General features: G+C 40.0%; 1 protein-coding gene across 2 annotated transcripts in view; it reads left to right on the top strand.

The window, feature by feature from the left end:
- Nucleotides 1-15,933, top strand: part of N4BP1 (NEDD4 binding protein 1) — a 57,849-nt gene that overhangs the window by 31,806 nt on the left and 10,110 nt on the right. For both annotated transcript variants that reach the window (XM_086349482.1, XM_086349480.1), the window contains 3 exons: nt 4,452-6,145; nt 12,656-12,786; nt 14,332-14,428. In XM_086349482.1, the coding sequence (XP_086205608.1) occupies nt 4,452-6,145; nt 12,656-12,786; nt 14,332-14,428 (1,922 nt within the window). The remainder of the gene's footprint in view (nt 1-4,451; nt 6,146-12,655; nt 12,787-14,331; nt 14,429-15,933) is intronic.

Genomic DNA, 15,933 nt, shown 5'->3' with positions numbered 1-15,933 from the left:
TGTGTGGTATTGGTGCGATGTTGGTGAAGGGATAAATTCATAAGTTGATGGAACAGAATTGGGAACCCAGAAATAGCCCCACACAAGTATGGCCAGCTGATATTTGACGAACACACAAAAGCAACTTAACAGAGAAAAGATAGTCTTCTCAGGAAATGATGCTAGAGCAGCTAGATATCCACAACCAAAAACATGAACCTTGGCTTAAACCTTGCATTTGATACTAAAATTAACTCTAAATGGATTCTAGATTTAAATGTAAAACCTTCAGATGCTAACACACAAGAAGTCTTTGGGACCTAAGGCTTGGTAACGGAAAAAACCAATAAACGGACTTCATTAATATGAAAAATGTTTCCCGTCACAAAAGATCCTGTTAAGAGGATGAAACACAAGCTATAGGAGAGAAAAATGCCAGCCTCGTACTTCACAAAATATTCATGTCTAGAATACATGAAGAACTTTCAAAGTTCAATAGTAAAATCTACACAGTCCATTTTTAGAAAGTGAACTAAAAGAAATGAGCAAACACTTCACCCAAGAGGGACTGTAGATGGTAAACAGAATATGCAAAATGTTCAACATCACTTGCCACTAGGGAAATGGCAAAGACCATGATGAGATACACTGCACTCTTACTGGTTTGGTCTAGTTGCTAAGTTGTGTCCGACTCTTTGGGACCCCATGGACTGTAGACTGCCAGGCTCCTCTGTCCATGGGATTCTCCAGGTGAGAATACTGGAGTGGGTTGCCATGCCCTCCTCAAGGGAATCTTCCCGATCCAGAGATCGAACCCAGCTTGCCTGCGTTGCAGGCAGATTCTTTACTAACTGAACTACATGGGAAAAACTCTTACTAGCATTTTTAAAATAAAAGCTAGTGGCAATATCAAATTCTGGGAAGGATGCAGAGAAAGTGGATCTTTTATACATTGCTAATAGGAACATAAAATGGTTTAGTCGTTCTGGAACATACTTTGGCAGTTCCTTGTAAAACTAAACATGTACTTACCATACCACCCAACAGTTGCACTCCTGGGCGTTTATTTCAGAGAAATGAAAATGTAGGTCCACATTAAAACCTGTACATGATTGTTCAGAGCATCTTTATTTGTAATAGCCCCAAATAGGAGTAACTGAAATGTCCCTCAATAGACAGATGATTAGAAAACTAGTTAAGAGGACTTCCCTGGTGGTCCGTTAGTTAAGAATCTGCCTTGCAATGCAGGGGAGGTCCACAGAGCAGCTAAGCCCTGCATACGCCAACTAGAAGAGTCTGTGTGCCGCCTGAAGCAAAAGATCCCACGTGACATGACGATCCCATGTCCCACGGCTGAGACTCGATGCAACCAAGTAAATAATCCATGTTGTAGAGTAGTACTCAGTGGTAACAAGAAATGAACTGGTGGTACATGCACCAACTTGGATGGATTTTAAAGTGTTACATTGAGTGAAAAAAGCCAGTCTCAAAAGTCACATATGGTGTAAGTCTTTATTCTCAAAATCACAGATTAATGGTTGCCAAGGGTAGGGATAGTAGATGGAAGTACAGTACAGTGTGATTATGAAAGGATAACATGAAGGAAATCTTTGTAGTGATAATTCTGTATCTTGATTGAAGTGGTGTTTTCATGAAATCTATACTTGTGAATTAAAAGACGCTTATTCCTTGGAGGAAAAGCTGTGACAAACCTAGACAGTGTATTAAAAAGCAGAGACATTACTTAGCTGACAAAGGTCCGTATAGTCAAAGCTATGGTTTTTCTACTAGTCATGTATGGATATGAGAGTTGGACCATAAAGAAGGCTGAGTGCCAAAGAATTGATGCTTTCAAACTGTGGTGTTGGAGAAGACTCTTGACAGTCCCTTGGACTGCAAGGAGATCAAACCTAAAGGAAGTCAGTCTCAAATATTCATTGGAAGGACTGATGCTGAAGCTGAAGCTCCAATACTTTGGCCACCTGATGTGAAGAGCTGACCCAATAGGGGGAAAAACCCTGATGCTGGGAAAGGTTAAAGGCAGGAGGAGAAGGTGATGACAGGGGATGAGATGGTTAAATGACATCACTGACTCAATGGACATGAGTTTGAGCAAACTCTGGGAGATAGTGAAGGACAGGGAAGCCTGGCGTGCTGCAGTCTATGGGATTGCAAAGAGTCAGACATAACTGAGTGACTGAACAGCAATACTTGTGATAAAATGGCATAGAACTATATGCACTCACTGTATAAATGTAAATGTCCTGGTTTTGATTTTGTACTGCAGTTATTAATATGTATTATGTAATAATTGGAGGAAACTGGGTAAAGAGTACACAGAACTTGTATGTACTATCTTTACAACTTCCTCTGCAATTTCAAAATAAAGTTATCTTTGCAATTTCAAAATAAAAACTTCAGACCGCAGTCTACATGCAACATAAGTTCAAACAAGTGATAGTAAAATGTTGCCCATTTGGAAATCTTAAAAAGACGCTCACATTAATATTTAACACTGCTTGTACATCTAGGGAAAAAGGACAGTTGATAACTGTATTTTGTGTTTAACACAATTACCATGGTACAAAAGTCAGTTCAGTCACTCAGTTGTGTCCGACTCCTTGCAACCTCATGGACTTCAGGACGCCAGGCCTCCCTGTCCATCGCCAACTCCCGGGGTTTACTCAAACTCATGTCCATTGAGTCGGTCATGCCATCCAACCATCTCATCTTCTGTCGTCCCCTTCTCCTCCCGCCTTCAATCTTTCCCAGCATCAGAGTCTTTTCCAAGGAGTCAGCTCTTCACATCAGGTAGCCAAAGTAGTGGAGCTTCAGCTTCAGCATCAGTCCTTCCAATGAATATTCAGGACTGATCTCCTTTAGGATGGACTGGTTTGATCTCCTTGCAGTCCAAGGGACTCTCAAGAATCTTTTCCAGCGCCACACTTCAAAAGCATCAATACTTCAGCACTGAGCTTTCTTTATAGTCCAGCTCTCACAAAAGTAGCTCTAATAAATTGTTCTTTTTTTTTTTTAAGGCTCCTCTGTCCAGCATCAGCTATTTTTATTCTTTACTAACAAGCCCACAAATATTCCAGGCTTATCCAAAGGAGCCTAAGGAAGTAAAGAACTCATGACTGAACATTATACTACTTGGGTCGAGCTTTTCCCCTTGTTGTTTTCCTTGTATTCCTTATGTTTCATCTCCTCATCAGGAATTTTGTATTCTAATTGTTTAAGCATGGAATATGTACACATTTGTATATAAATTATAGTAGAAGTTATGTGGCCGTGGTAACACGTATACATGGTAGGTGCGGGTTTGTAAAGCCTCATAACTACATAGATTGAACTTTTAAATGGCATCATTTTGGATAACACCAATCTAATTTTAGTTTAAAGTTTAGATTGGGTATCCCCAGGCTGTCTGTCCAGAAAGCTTTCACTGGTAATTTAAAGTAACAGTGTTTTTACTGTTTGGAAAGCACTTATGACACCCTGTTGTTAGAACTTTACATTCATTATTAAATTGAATTTCTTCACAGACCTCTGAAATTGCACTAGTCTCTCTCTCTCTCTTTCTTTCATAGTTGAAGAAACCAGGCTGAGAGGGGTTAGGTAACTTGAGCAAGGTCACCAGTTGTATGGCTGCAATTTGAGCCTGGGAACTGACTCCAGTGCCCAAGTTACTAATAACTGTGTTCCACTGTGGGTCTGAGGGCTCACATGTTTACTTGATTCACACTTCTCCCTCCACTGGCAACCAAATTGCTCAAGAATCCAGTTCCCTTTCTTACCTCGTACAGGCCTCTTTCAGTACCAGATTTCACTAGAAACTATAGCTTTATATCTGAGAATGGTGGTACTAGTCAGCATTCTCTGGTTCTTTATATTTAGATCTACATCTAATAATGACAGAAAACAGACATAAAATTACATAGGGTATATACATTGTTCCAGCCAGCTAGAAAAATTTTTGTTGTTAAACTGATCTTGTTTTAAATGCCTTCAAAAATCAGTCTGTTTTATCTGGAAACAATAGTCGCAAAGAAAAAGCCAAGGTTTGTTTTAGAGTAAATCCTTTGACTTAACTCCTTTCTGAATTATGTCATAGTAGTAATAAATGACAGCTTGTAGCAAGCAAAGATGTTTATTCTTTATAGGTGTAAATAAATCCAGTCTTGGTCATTATCAACTGTGCAGCTGGGCAAACTCCTAAAGATTGCATTGCAAGATACACTATTGAAAATGTTACAAATACCTGCCTTTTACGCTTAAATGCAGAGTTTTCAGTTCCTCTGAAAACAATTAAACAGCTTATATCTTTTATTTTAAAAACATGGTATTTTTTTCAAAGATATTAGCAGGCTTTTGACTTTTGTAAGGTTTGGTATTTGTATTTTGTATGTAACATAATATGTGCTGTAAAGTGGTTTTATAAATTGATCTAATTTCTTATCTTCTCTTTACAGGAATATATTAAAGGAATCTGTGAACCTGAACTAGAAGAAAGAGAATGTTATCCCAAGGCCATGCACTGCATTTTTGTTGGGGCACAGAGCCTGTTTCTGAAGAGCTTGATTCAGGACACCTGTGCCGATCTCTGCATTCTCGACATCGGTCTCCTTGGCATCAGGGGAAGTGCCGAAGCTGTGGTCATGGCTCGGAGTCACATTCAGCAGTTTGTAAAGCTCTTTGAGAATAATGAGAACCTACCCAACAGCCAGAAAGAATCAGAGGTAAAAAGGGAATTTAAACAATTCGTTGAAGCCCGTGCAGACAGTTACACAATGGATTTGTTAATTTTACCCACTTCCTTGAAAAAAGAACTCTTGGCACTCACCCAAGGTGAGGAGAATCTATTTGAAACAGGAGATGATGATGTTGTTGAAATTAGAGATTCTGCACAAGCAGAGTTTACACAGAATGCTGCCACAGGGCTGACTATTTCCAGAGATGAAATTGTTGTGCAGGAAGATGCAAGAAATAAAGCGGGGACTCCCGTTTCTGAGCTCACAAAACAAATGGACACAGTCTTTTCTAGTTCACAAGATGTACTTTTTGTTCCAATAAATGGTGTAACCCCAGATGAAGAGGCACTTTCCAAAGACAGAGTTTGTCACAAGAGGAGGTTTTCTGATTCTGAAGAAAGGCATACCAAGAAACAGTTTTCTTTGGAAAATGTTGAAGAGGGAGAGCTTCTACATGATGGTAAGACATTAGCTGGAAGTGTAATCATTGACGTCTCTGATTCTTCTACTGAAGCCGAAAATTTAAGTCCAGACGTAAAAGACACTACTGAGGAAATGGAGTACAACATTCTCGTGAACTTTTTTAAAACCATGGGCTATTCCCAAGAAATTGTTGAAAAGGTCATTAGGGAGTATGGGCCATCTACTGAACCGTTATTACTCTTGGAGGAAATTGAAAAAGAAAATAAAAGATTCCAAGGAGACAGAGAACTTTCACCTGGTACTGTGTATCCAGAGACCAGCAGAACCAAAAATAAAGGTGTCTGTAGCAGCATAAATGAGCTTACAGCAGATTCCACTCCAAAGAAAACACAAACTCACACACAGCAAAATACGGTGGAAAATTTTTCTCAGTTACCATTCAGAGTTGAATCAAAACCATGTACCTCAAATTGCAAAATTAATACTTTCAGAACAGTGCCAGTAGAACAGAAACAAGAAATCTGGAGTTCAAATCAGAACTACATTTGTAACATAGACCTTGAGACCGATGGCCCTTTACCCGCTGTTGTCCCTTCAAGTCCCAAAGAAGTTGTCAGTTTTGTTTCAAGAGGAGCTTCAAGTCACCAGCCCAGAATTCCGGTTTTTCCTGAAAATGGTTTGCAGCAGCAAGCAGAACCTTTGCTTCCAAATAGTATGAAGTCTGCCTGTGAAAACCGCTCGAGGTGTTGTAGCTCTCCTCAGTCTAAGCCCGGCTGTCCACCCCTTTCTCCACCGATGCCGCTCTCCCAGCTGTTACCTTCAGTTACTGATGCTAGGTTGGCGGGACCTTCTGAGCATATTGATTGCTCAGTTACGGGGGTTCAAAGATTTCGAGATACTCTGAAAGTGCCCTACAAGCTGGAATTAAAAAATGAACCAGGGAGGACGGATTTGAAGCACATTGTTATAGATGGAAGCAATGTTGCGATTACGTAAGTCCACTCTCTTCAAATTATAGCTTTCAATAGGGCTCTTGGCCGTGTCTCAGAATTGCAGTGTTTATAGGAACTATCCTGTGTGTAGTTGACCCCATTCTCTGGCATTGTAGACTCTTTCTTCACTCTGCTGAGCCTATATTTCTGAGGACAGGGAATGACAGAAAATTTGGCTTTTCACATTGCATTTCCCAGTGATAAGCAGTATAGAGACTTAAATCCTCAGGTTCTTAATGCTGTCTTAACACCACTGGGTTCTGAATACAAGGATGAAGCTTAAAACAAAAATGAGATTTCTTTTTCTTTTTCTGTACAACATGCCAGGTCTTTACCCTAGAATGTGCAGTGATAATAGGCATGATGTACTTCTGTTATACTTTTGTTGATAAGAGTGACAGCAGTTTCCTTTCAAAGGAATTCTTCAGTTTGTGTTTCTTTATGGGCCTCTGCTCTTACTGAAAGTTTGTATAGTTAAAGAAGTTAAATGATCATTTCTATTTAGCCTGTCTTAGAACTCTAAGGGGCAGTGTGATATAAGGAGAATGTAGGGGTCAGAGTTTCCGCCCACTGGGAACCAGCTGTTTGACCTCAGATGGGTTTCAGCCTGCTTGGTTTCACTTGATACAAGTTTTTGCCCTGAGATAAAGGACATCTTTATCATGCTGTTTCAACAACTGCTAGGTAAAAATCTCTCTCTGGTTTTCAAAACCAGTCACTCTACTGATTTTGAAGATGTCTTTAGTTCAGTTCAGTTCAGTCGCTCAGTCGTGTCTGACTCTTTGTGACCCCACGAACCACAGCACGCCAGGCCTCCCTGTCCATCACCAACTCCTGGAGCTTACTCAAGCTCATGTCTATTGAGTTGGTGATGCCATTCAACCATCTCATACTCTGTCGTTCCCTTCTCCCCCACCTTCAGTCTCTCCCAGCATCAGGGTCTTTTCAAATGAGTCAGCTCTTCACATCAGGTGGTCAAAGTATTGGAGTTTCAGCTTCAACATCAGTCCTTCGAATGAACACTCAGGACTGATCTCCTTTAGGATGGACTGGTTGGATCTTTTTGTAGTCCAAGGGATTAGCATTTTAAGTAGCTGCAATTCAAGAAAAGGGGCACCTGGACATGGAATGAAGGAGAAGTTGAAATACAGTTGGCCCTCTAATGATGTGGGGTTGGGAGCCGTTGACCCCCTGCATGGTCAGAATTAACTTTATTGTCAGCCCTCCATAAAGCTGTTCTGTATCTTTTAGTACTGTAGTATTTACTCTTGAAAAAAGGTCCATGTTTAAGTGGACCCTGTGTTCAAACTTGTGTTGTTTAAGGGTCATATGTACTTTCCTGAATTGCTGGATGCTTGTATGACCTCTTTCCTAGGAGTTCTAAAACATCAATTAATCCCCTGATTTTTCAGGAATACTTGATAAAATTGAAAAATGAATTGAAAACTATTATTAAATTATGCATTTATTACATACTTGTTATTTTTTGTTACAATTTTCAGAGAAATTCACAAGAAGATGATATGATGAATTCCACACATGTTGGAATTCACATTCATTTGAGATTCGCATGTGCCGTCTCCTAGCTTCAGTGATTATCAGCTCAGGCCTGTCTCGTTCTGTCCTTTCACTTTGTTTCATCTGTGCCCCACCTGCTGCCTTTCACCCATTTTGAAGGAATTTTCAGATATCTCATTTCCATCTATAAATATTTTAATATTTTAGTATCTATTTTTTAAATATAAAGATTCTCTTGATTTTTATTTTTTGAATGGTGCTGTTCTTTGCTTTCAAAAATAAGAAAAGAAAATGCCAGCACTTCACATGTAAAAGTGAATATAGGCAGTAAAAATATGTAATCTGGTTGTCTTCATTTCCAAATAATGCTGTTTATTGCCATCTCACTTTGTCTTTTGGCAGTTCTTTTGGGGGGAACCCAGCAAATGGCCCACAACTGTATGGCATTATCTAAGTAAAAATGTAAAGTACAATTTCAATTACTCACAGCCCAAGCCCTACAGCAGTTCCTCATTGTTACAATTTCTTGAGCCTAATGATGATATAAAATTTAGGTCACGATTATGAGTAATATTAATCCTTTTTCATTTTTCTGTATGTGGAGAGATTTCCCAAATTGGTGTTCAAAGACTAAGAAATGCAAATTAAGATAGAATGAACAATGATAATGATACTTTTAAAAAGCCTTTTTGTAGTAACTAGTGTACTTCTCAGAGGAGTTACTGTTGAAATTTATAGTCACACTGGCTGTACAGAACAGGATGTTTTTGCATATCTGGTCCCTCCTACTTTGCCCATAATGCCCCCAAGCCATTGTGACACCCCAAAACACTGTTACATAATTCCTAACCTCGTTCAGTACAGTGCCATTTCTTTTGAAAACCACTGGATTAGTGCACTAAGGGAAACTACAGGCTGATTGAGAGGATTTTAATTTACTTTGAATTCATAGATGTCTCAATTAAAAGCAACTCTTTTACAAAGGATATATTATCCTAGGCAGACAGACTTATACTTAATTTGATGGAGATTGATCTCAAAATGTCAGTAATTAAAATTAACTCTTATTCTGGGAAGAAACTGTTTAATGGGTACAGGGGTTTTTTTTGGAGTGATGGAAATGTTTTGGAACAAGATACAAATGGTCACACAACATTGTGAATATACTAAATTCACTTTAAAATGATTATTTTACATTGTGTGAATTTCACCTCAATTTTTTTGAGTCAGAAAAAAAATTATCATTCTAAATCAGCTGCTTCAGTTTAAATGGGAATTACAGACTATAAATTCCATAAAAGTGATTCATGTGTATTCGGCTCACTGAACTATCCCCAAGTTCCATGGTGCCTGGCACATAGTAACCACTCGGTGACAATGTGTTGAATGAATGAATGAATTAAAGACTTAATGAAGATTAGGATTATTTAAATGACTTTTCACCACCTATTTATAGCTTGGTCTTCCAGTTGCTGTAGTAAATCAATTTGGATTACATTTCAACAAATATTTGGAATCTTAAAACTGAAACACTTGTTATATATCAGGTACTGACTTTATCTTTGAAAACATAACCTTTACACCAGTTTTGTGAGGTAAAAATTATCTGTAATATACATAACATGAAATGGCTTGAAAGTCTTGTCCAAGATTATGCAGCTACAAAATTTTGACCCATGATACAGTTCTCCAGAGCCATCGTACACCCCACCTCTTCCCACAGAAGTTGAGATTAAATTTTTAGACCTTAGAGCCATTGGATACATTACTCCTGAGTTGCTTAAGCACTGCTGAGTAAACCTCACTAGCTTGACCCAGCTAGTTGGGGAAGTAGTTAAAAAGGAAACTTGAGTATTTGAGCAATAGGTTTGAACCCTTTCTTAAAGCCACTCAAGCCCACTCATCCCTGGGTTTCTGCAAAGCCTCATTTATTTGCCAGGCCAGTGTGATGTCTGCAGTTTCTAACACACCGTGAGAAATTCCGAAATACCCCATTTAATGCTGCTGATTATGCATATCTCTACTTGGTTTTTCCCCTTTGTCACCATGAATGAGTCAAACGATGAGTAAATGGAAATTGTATGTGGTGTATGGCTAGACATCACCGCAGTGGCCAGATAACATTTGGTCTCTGTCAGTCTGAAACTTCAGCAAAGAGCACCTGACTTATCTGAATAGATCATTTTCCATGTAGATGAGGTTTGTCCGTTCACTTGCCTATATATTGTAACCATTTTTTCATGGTAGTCTTATATATCAGGGTTCCATGGCTCTTGTTATTAAATGGAGGCTACAGAAAAGAATTCCTCTTTCCTGGGTAACTCAGAAAGGGTTTTTCTCTGTTTCCGCACACTGCCCTGCCTGGTTCTGTGATGGCCCTGCATTTTAATCTGTTTTATCAGGTATTTATCACCCATCTCCTCTCTGCTTTGAATCCTTTTCTTTCTAGTTGAGTGTCTGCTACAATACAGAAGAGGAAAACAACACAATGGTGTAACTTGTCTCCAAGTATATGGAAACAGAAGTTTAAATCTCCCTTGAGAGCCTGCACATCTGGCTTCTCAGGCTTAATATCTGTTAATTCTCTATTTGCATCTGGGAGCCCTAGAGCTTTGGCCTTCACCAGGGTAGAGAGGTATTATTATATGTGTACCCTTTGTCTCTGAGTCAAAAAAGACATTTGGTCTGTGTTTACCTGTCAGCAAGTTGCTTTTCTGTGATTACAGAGAGGCTAGGAGACAGCACATTTTTTGCTTGATTATAATATGAAAATAAAAGTGGGACCTTATTATTTTAAATTCAATAATTTGGCTCTACTTGATTTTATTTCTGTTGTTTTGTCTTCTGAATTAGTCCATATGTTCTTTACCGGAAGTTTGAACTGCTATTTATTCCTGAATCAGCTCTAGAAATTTTTCAGGGTATTAAAAATGTTTTGCTCTAATCACTGAGGATAACTAACCCTTTGAATTTTTTTTTTTTTCATTTATTTTTTAATCTGTGCTGATAGGCTTTGCTGCGCAGGCTTTTCTCTAGCTGTGGACAGCAGGGGCTGCTCTCTAATTGCAGTGTGCAGGCTTCTCGTCATGGTAGCTTTTCTTGTTGCGTTAGAGCACAGGCTCTCGAGCACACAGGCTTCAACAGTTTTGGCACGTGGGCTCAGTAGTTGCGGCTTCCAGGCTCTAGAGCACAGGGTCAAGAGCCTAGTTGCCCCTAGGCTTGTGGGATCTTCCCAGACCAGTGATCAAACCCGTGTCTTCTGCTTCGTCAGGTGAATTCTTTACCACTTAGCCACCAGGGAAGCCCCTGGAATTTTGTTTTCGTGCTAATGTTTCTAGAAATTCCACTTTCCCCCTCTAAGCTTGGGAGGAGTTCCAGGGCAGTAGAATTTTATCTACTGTCATTTCCCTCCTTTTCCTTCAAAAGCTTTAGTCGCTTGATCGTGTCTAACTCGTCATGACCCTGTGGATTGTAGCCCACCAGACTCCTCTGTCCATGAAATTCTCCATGCAAGAATACTGGAGTGGTAGCTATCCCTTCTCCAGGGATCTTCCTGTCCCAGGGATTAAACCCAGGTCTCTTGCATTGCAGGTAGATTCTTTACCATCTGAACCACCAGGACCCAAAGGAATGGACTGAGACTTTATTTCCACTTAGTTTCTGCTGTTGCTGTCAACAGAAACATTTAAGGAAAAGAGGAAAAAGAGTTCATATACATTTGTGTCTGATGAATTAGCTAAGAAGGCACTTAATAAGCTTTTTTAGTGCATGTCTCTCAAGACTAAGACCCTCTGTACAAAAACTACCTGCCTCAAGCCAATTTTCCAGTAACAAGTGTCATATTGCTACATTCCTGCCATATTTAAACGCTTTTAGATAAACAAGCCACTGCTAAGTTATTTCATCAAGAATGGGTTTGTTTACTTGTGTACATTTCCTGGAGTGGAGCTGATGCCTGTGGAGTCTGATTTATGATTGACTGAGAAGAGTGGGTTTTAGCCTCTAAAAGGAGGCATTTCTGAGCCACTCTTCTGGATGTTAGATGCTTGTTACAGGTCCAGCCCATTCTTGCTCCATGAAAACGTAGATTTAGCTGGGGACCATACCGCTGGGGCTAGTTGAAAGGGTTAAAACCTCTGCTTTTCCTTAACTGCTGGAGAATAATTTTAAAATATTTTTCTTCATTTGTTTTGAAATTGGTTTTGGGGTGGGGAAACAGTTTTTAATCCTCTGTACCATGAGTTACAAAGTAAGGGCCCGATCTGGCCACCATGTTCTGGTAAACATGGAATGTAGCTCCAGCCCCTCTCTTAGAGTTGGCAGTTCTGTGGTGCGGCATGTCTGGCGCTCACTCATGTTCAGTACTGTCCCTTATTTAATTACTTTCCCCTTGCTGTCTGCTTCCGTCACGAGAAGCACGTGCCATGGCCCCCAGGTAGTTCCATGTGAGCCTTGCCATCAGCTCGTTTCCTGGAAGCTGTAAACTGAGTTGGCTTCCCAGTTGTCCAGAGAGGGGATGCAGCCCTCCTGGATGGAGGCAGATGTATTTGAAACCCCTGGAAGCTGTGGTGGTGAGAACATGTCATGGGATCGTTCTGATCATAGCTGCTTCTGCTGCGGCCACAAATTCCTTCTAACATTCATCAAAGATTCTTGGAGGCCAGTGGACTAGGACTCTCTAGAATGGGCTCTTCATCTAAACCAAACATAAAAGGTGTAGTAAACAAGTATAGCCCCGAAGCTCAAACTGCCCTCTACCACAGAAGCACACTCAAATCAACTAAATAAAATACAACCGAAATCACGAAGCTGTTGAGTCACATCTCCTGTCGTGGTTTCTCTTGGCTTTGCAAAGCAGCAAACTATTAAAGGAAATATTGTCCTAATTGTTTTTGTTGTTTGTGGATTTTACTTTTTCACTTTATCCTGGTAAAACTTAACATGCTTTAAACATGCTTTCAACTGAAATAAATTTTACTTATTTTCATATAGCCATGGTCTGAAAAAGTTCTTTTCTTGTCGTGGAATTGCAATTGCGGTTGAATATTTTTGGAAGCTCGGCAACAGAAACATCACTGTATTTGTTCCACAGTGGAGAACAAGGCGGGATCCTAATGTCACAGGTGAGACAAACTGATTTTTCCAGTTTACTAATAATTAGGTAATCAGTTGGCTCTTAATTGCAACACACACTACTTAGAATAGTGCCATGTGCCATAGGCAGCAGCTTTAAAAACAAAACTAAATTTGTTGCATCCAGTTTAAAAAAAAAATCAGTTGAGAGTTTTATAGCATAAGACATACTTGGGGGAGGGATGGAAAGTTTAATGGATGTTTATATAAAAAGTTATGTTAGTCTTCATTATATATCACAAAAATTTTCTTTGACTTTCTAAAAAGTTGATTAAATATGTCTTTCTACGAGGCTAGGTTTCTTCCTCTTTAAATAGTATTTTTGAAAATGATCATTTGATAAATTTGGAACCCTCCCATAGGATGTCTTTTTAACAGTTTGTTTAATAGCTTAATATAAGTCATTTATGTTCACTGTGTGGTACTGCATGGCTGACCTGCAGGCCACACACGAAAGATTTGAACTTATTGTGGATCCTGAAATATCCAGAGAAAGTTAAGGTTTTTCTTTTCTTGGGTCTTAATAGGAAGATTGGTGAAAGGGCTGTGCCAAGCAGCTTGATGCATCAGACTACCTGGAAATAAAGGTAGACTGGGAGGAGGAAGGGTGAGAACAGGACCCACCCAGCACATTCAGCAGGAAGTAATACAACTTAGTCGCTGTTGAGGTAGAAATGGTAAAAGGACACTTCCCAGGTATCCCAACTTCCCTCCTCAGGGGAAGTGTATTTGTCCTAGCAGAGGGTCCTTGAGAATGAGGCAGAACTACTCATTTCAGTCATTTTGCAGTAGGATCCCTGAAAGAGTCTTGTAAGCCTTATGTGCTTGCATTTCTAGAGCCATAAAGCACTGTGTTAGGACATTTCAGCCTAAGTCAGTGGTGAGTACCATCATAGGGAATGCAGTAGTGATTACCCTGAGCCTGTAGCTGCTATTTTGCCTATTACTCGTTTGTGGCTTTGGCCCTCTTTTATTCTCTGTCATGACCCACTCCCATGAAAATCAGTAAATATTTGTACCAATAACAGAGAAGAGTTTAGATAGGGTAGCAATCAGAGGGAGATTTGACAGACTCTTGGAATAGGGACCAAGCAGACCTTTCTTGTGATCAGGACAGAACAGTCTGTCTGCCTCTCTGGCATCCCTCTTCTATTCCAACCTCTGCCCTCTCTCAGGGACTTGGCCCTCACTCTGTTTGTCCTCTGTTGCTTGTAATGTAGCGGAGAAAAAGTTCTTAATAGTAAGATCCTTTATGTATAGGTTTATGGTTTATTCTTCTTACGAAGCAGATAAGTTGAACATTTTTAAGTTTAAAAAATAGCTAAAGTCAATTTTTACATTACATTTGTTTTGGAATATGTCTTCCTTGATTTTCCCCCCTTCCCAGTAAGTTCATAAAATGCAATCTTTGTGAGTCAATAGAAAAAAAGTTACCCACAAGTCTCCAAGTGAAACATTTGGGATGCTTTCATTTATTCAAACATCTGGGTAGATAGCCTTTTTCTGAATGTGTATTCAACTTATTCCATAAACAGAACAGCACTTCTTAACCCAGCTCCAGGAGCTTGGAATATTATCTTTAACTCCTGCACGGATGGTCTTTGGAGAAAGAATTGCTTCTCATGATGACAGGTATGAAAGGCTGTTTTCCTTTCTAAAGTGGGTGTGGGGTGGTGAGGAGCCAGCCACCTGCTCCACCAGACAGTTCATCAGGCACCTGAATCTACCTCTTAAAAGGACATGCTTGACCCGAGTTTGAGAATTTTAACATTCATAGTCTTTAAGGTTATACTAATACACTCAGGGACATTACCAAAGAAGCTATTGAGTTAAAAAACTTTTTTAATAAAACATGGCTGAGAATCTGTAAGTAAAAAGCCCATATTGAGTTGTAGTCTTTTTAAATACTTCCTAGAAGTAATGTTTGTCTTGTCTTAGTGTGGCAGCCTCAAGAGTGCTTTTTACACTTCCTCTGTCTCCTCCTGGTTATATCTGGCTGGTGACTTAGTCTGTCATTGTGATGCCTGAGCCCTCAGTATTTCTTCCATATAATAGAAGATGGTCTCAGCTGCCCCTCATGTTAAAGGAATAAGCTGCGTTTCTTAGGTTGGTACACTGCTCAGAGAGCAGGTGCTGAGACGAGTGTCTGGGAACTGAAGTGCTGGCCTCCTGCTCTTTACTCTCCTGCCCTCACCCTTTTTCATCTGACCTCCAGCACTTACAGCTCCCTGGTGCTTTTGCCTCATTGTTCTACCGCAGTGCTCCCTCACGTTGAAGACAGTGCTTAGCTTGTAACCCAAGGTAGTGAATGATGGTCAGATGGGTGAGAGATGAAAAGAGGAGCTTGGCAGGGGAAGAGAACTTGGAGTGAACAGACATTCAGCAAAAGGTCCAAAGGGCCTCCTCACTGACAACCCCTTGCCCTTCACCAGGCTGGTATGAGAGAGCAGATCTGGGGAGAATCCGAGATGGCATGAAAGAATGCAGGAGGAAGCACCTGGGGGTAGGGGCGTAGGTGAGAAAGTATTGGGAGATTGGGGTGGAGGGACTACCCTTGCTCCAGAGATTCTGGGCAGGGACCCTGGAGAGCTCACGTGAAAAGGCAGGTTGGACTGCCAGGCTCACGAAGCGCCTTCAGATGGTTTTAACGCAGCAGCTTCCTTCTCACACCTACAGAATTTGAATGCATACACAAGTATGTCAACTATGTTTTCACTTAATTTATATGGCTCTCTGGGTTTTTAGCGGATGTGAACATGTGTCCTGATTCACAGTACACGCCCAGAAGCTTTACTGCCTATTTTCGTTAATACTTGTGGACAAACATTACTCCTCACTGTTCATGCCAATTAGAAATAATTTAAGATACTCATGCTAAATCATATTTACTTATCAAGGTTCCTAAGATTTCTGAAACTAATGAGGCTTTTTTGATCTCCTTTTAAGTACCCCCTACTGATAATAAAAGCAGTTGTTTTGCACCTTTAATTCAGTGATTTCACTTATTTATTGTTTCATTATCTGCATTGCCTCAGACAAATGTGGTCATCCTGACTAGGGGATGAAACTCATATTGTCCTCACAGATCTCTCATTGAGAGGGTTTGAACATGAATAATCTCGAATAATGAAATAGAA

This window comes from Bos grunniens, chromosome 18 (assembly GCF_055505025.1).
Source record: "Bos grunniens cultivar Pamir isolate PY7600 chromosome 18, Bosgru_T2T1.0, whole genome shotgun sequence".
In the NCBI taxonomy this organism is placed as follows: domain Eukaryota; kingdom Metazoa; phylum Chordata; class Mammalia; order Artiodactyla; family Bovidae; genus Bos; species Bos grunniens.
The sequence above is the reverse complement of the archived record's forward strand: the minus strand, read 5'-3'. Positions and strand labels throughout refer to the sequence as shown.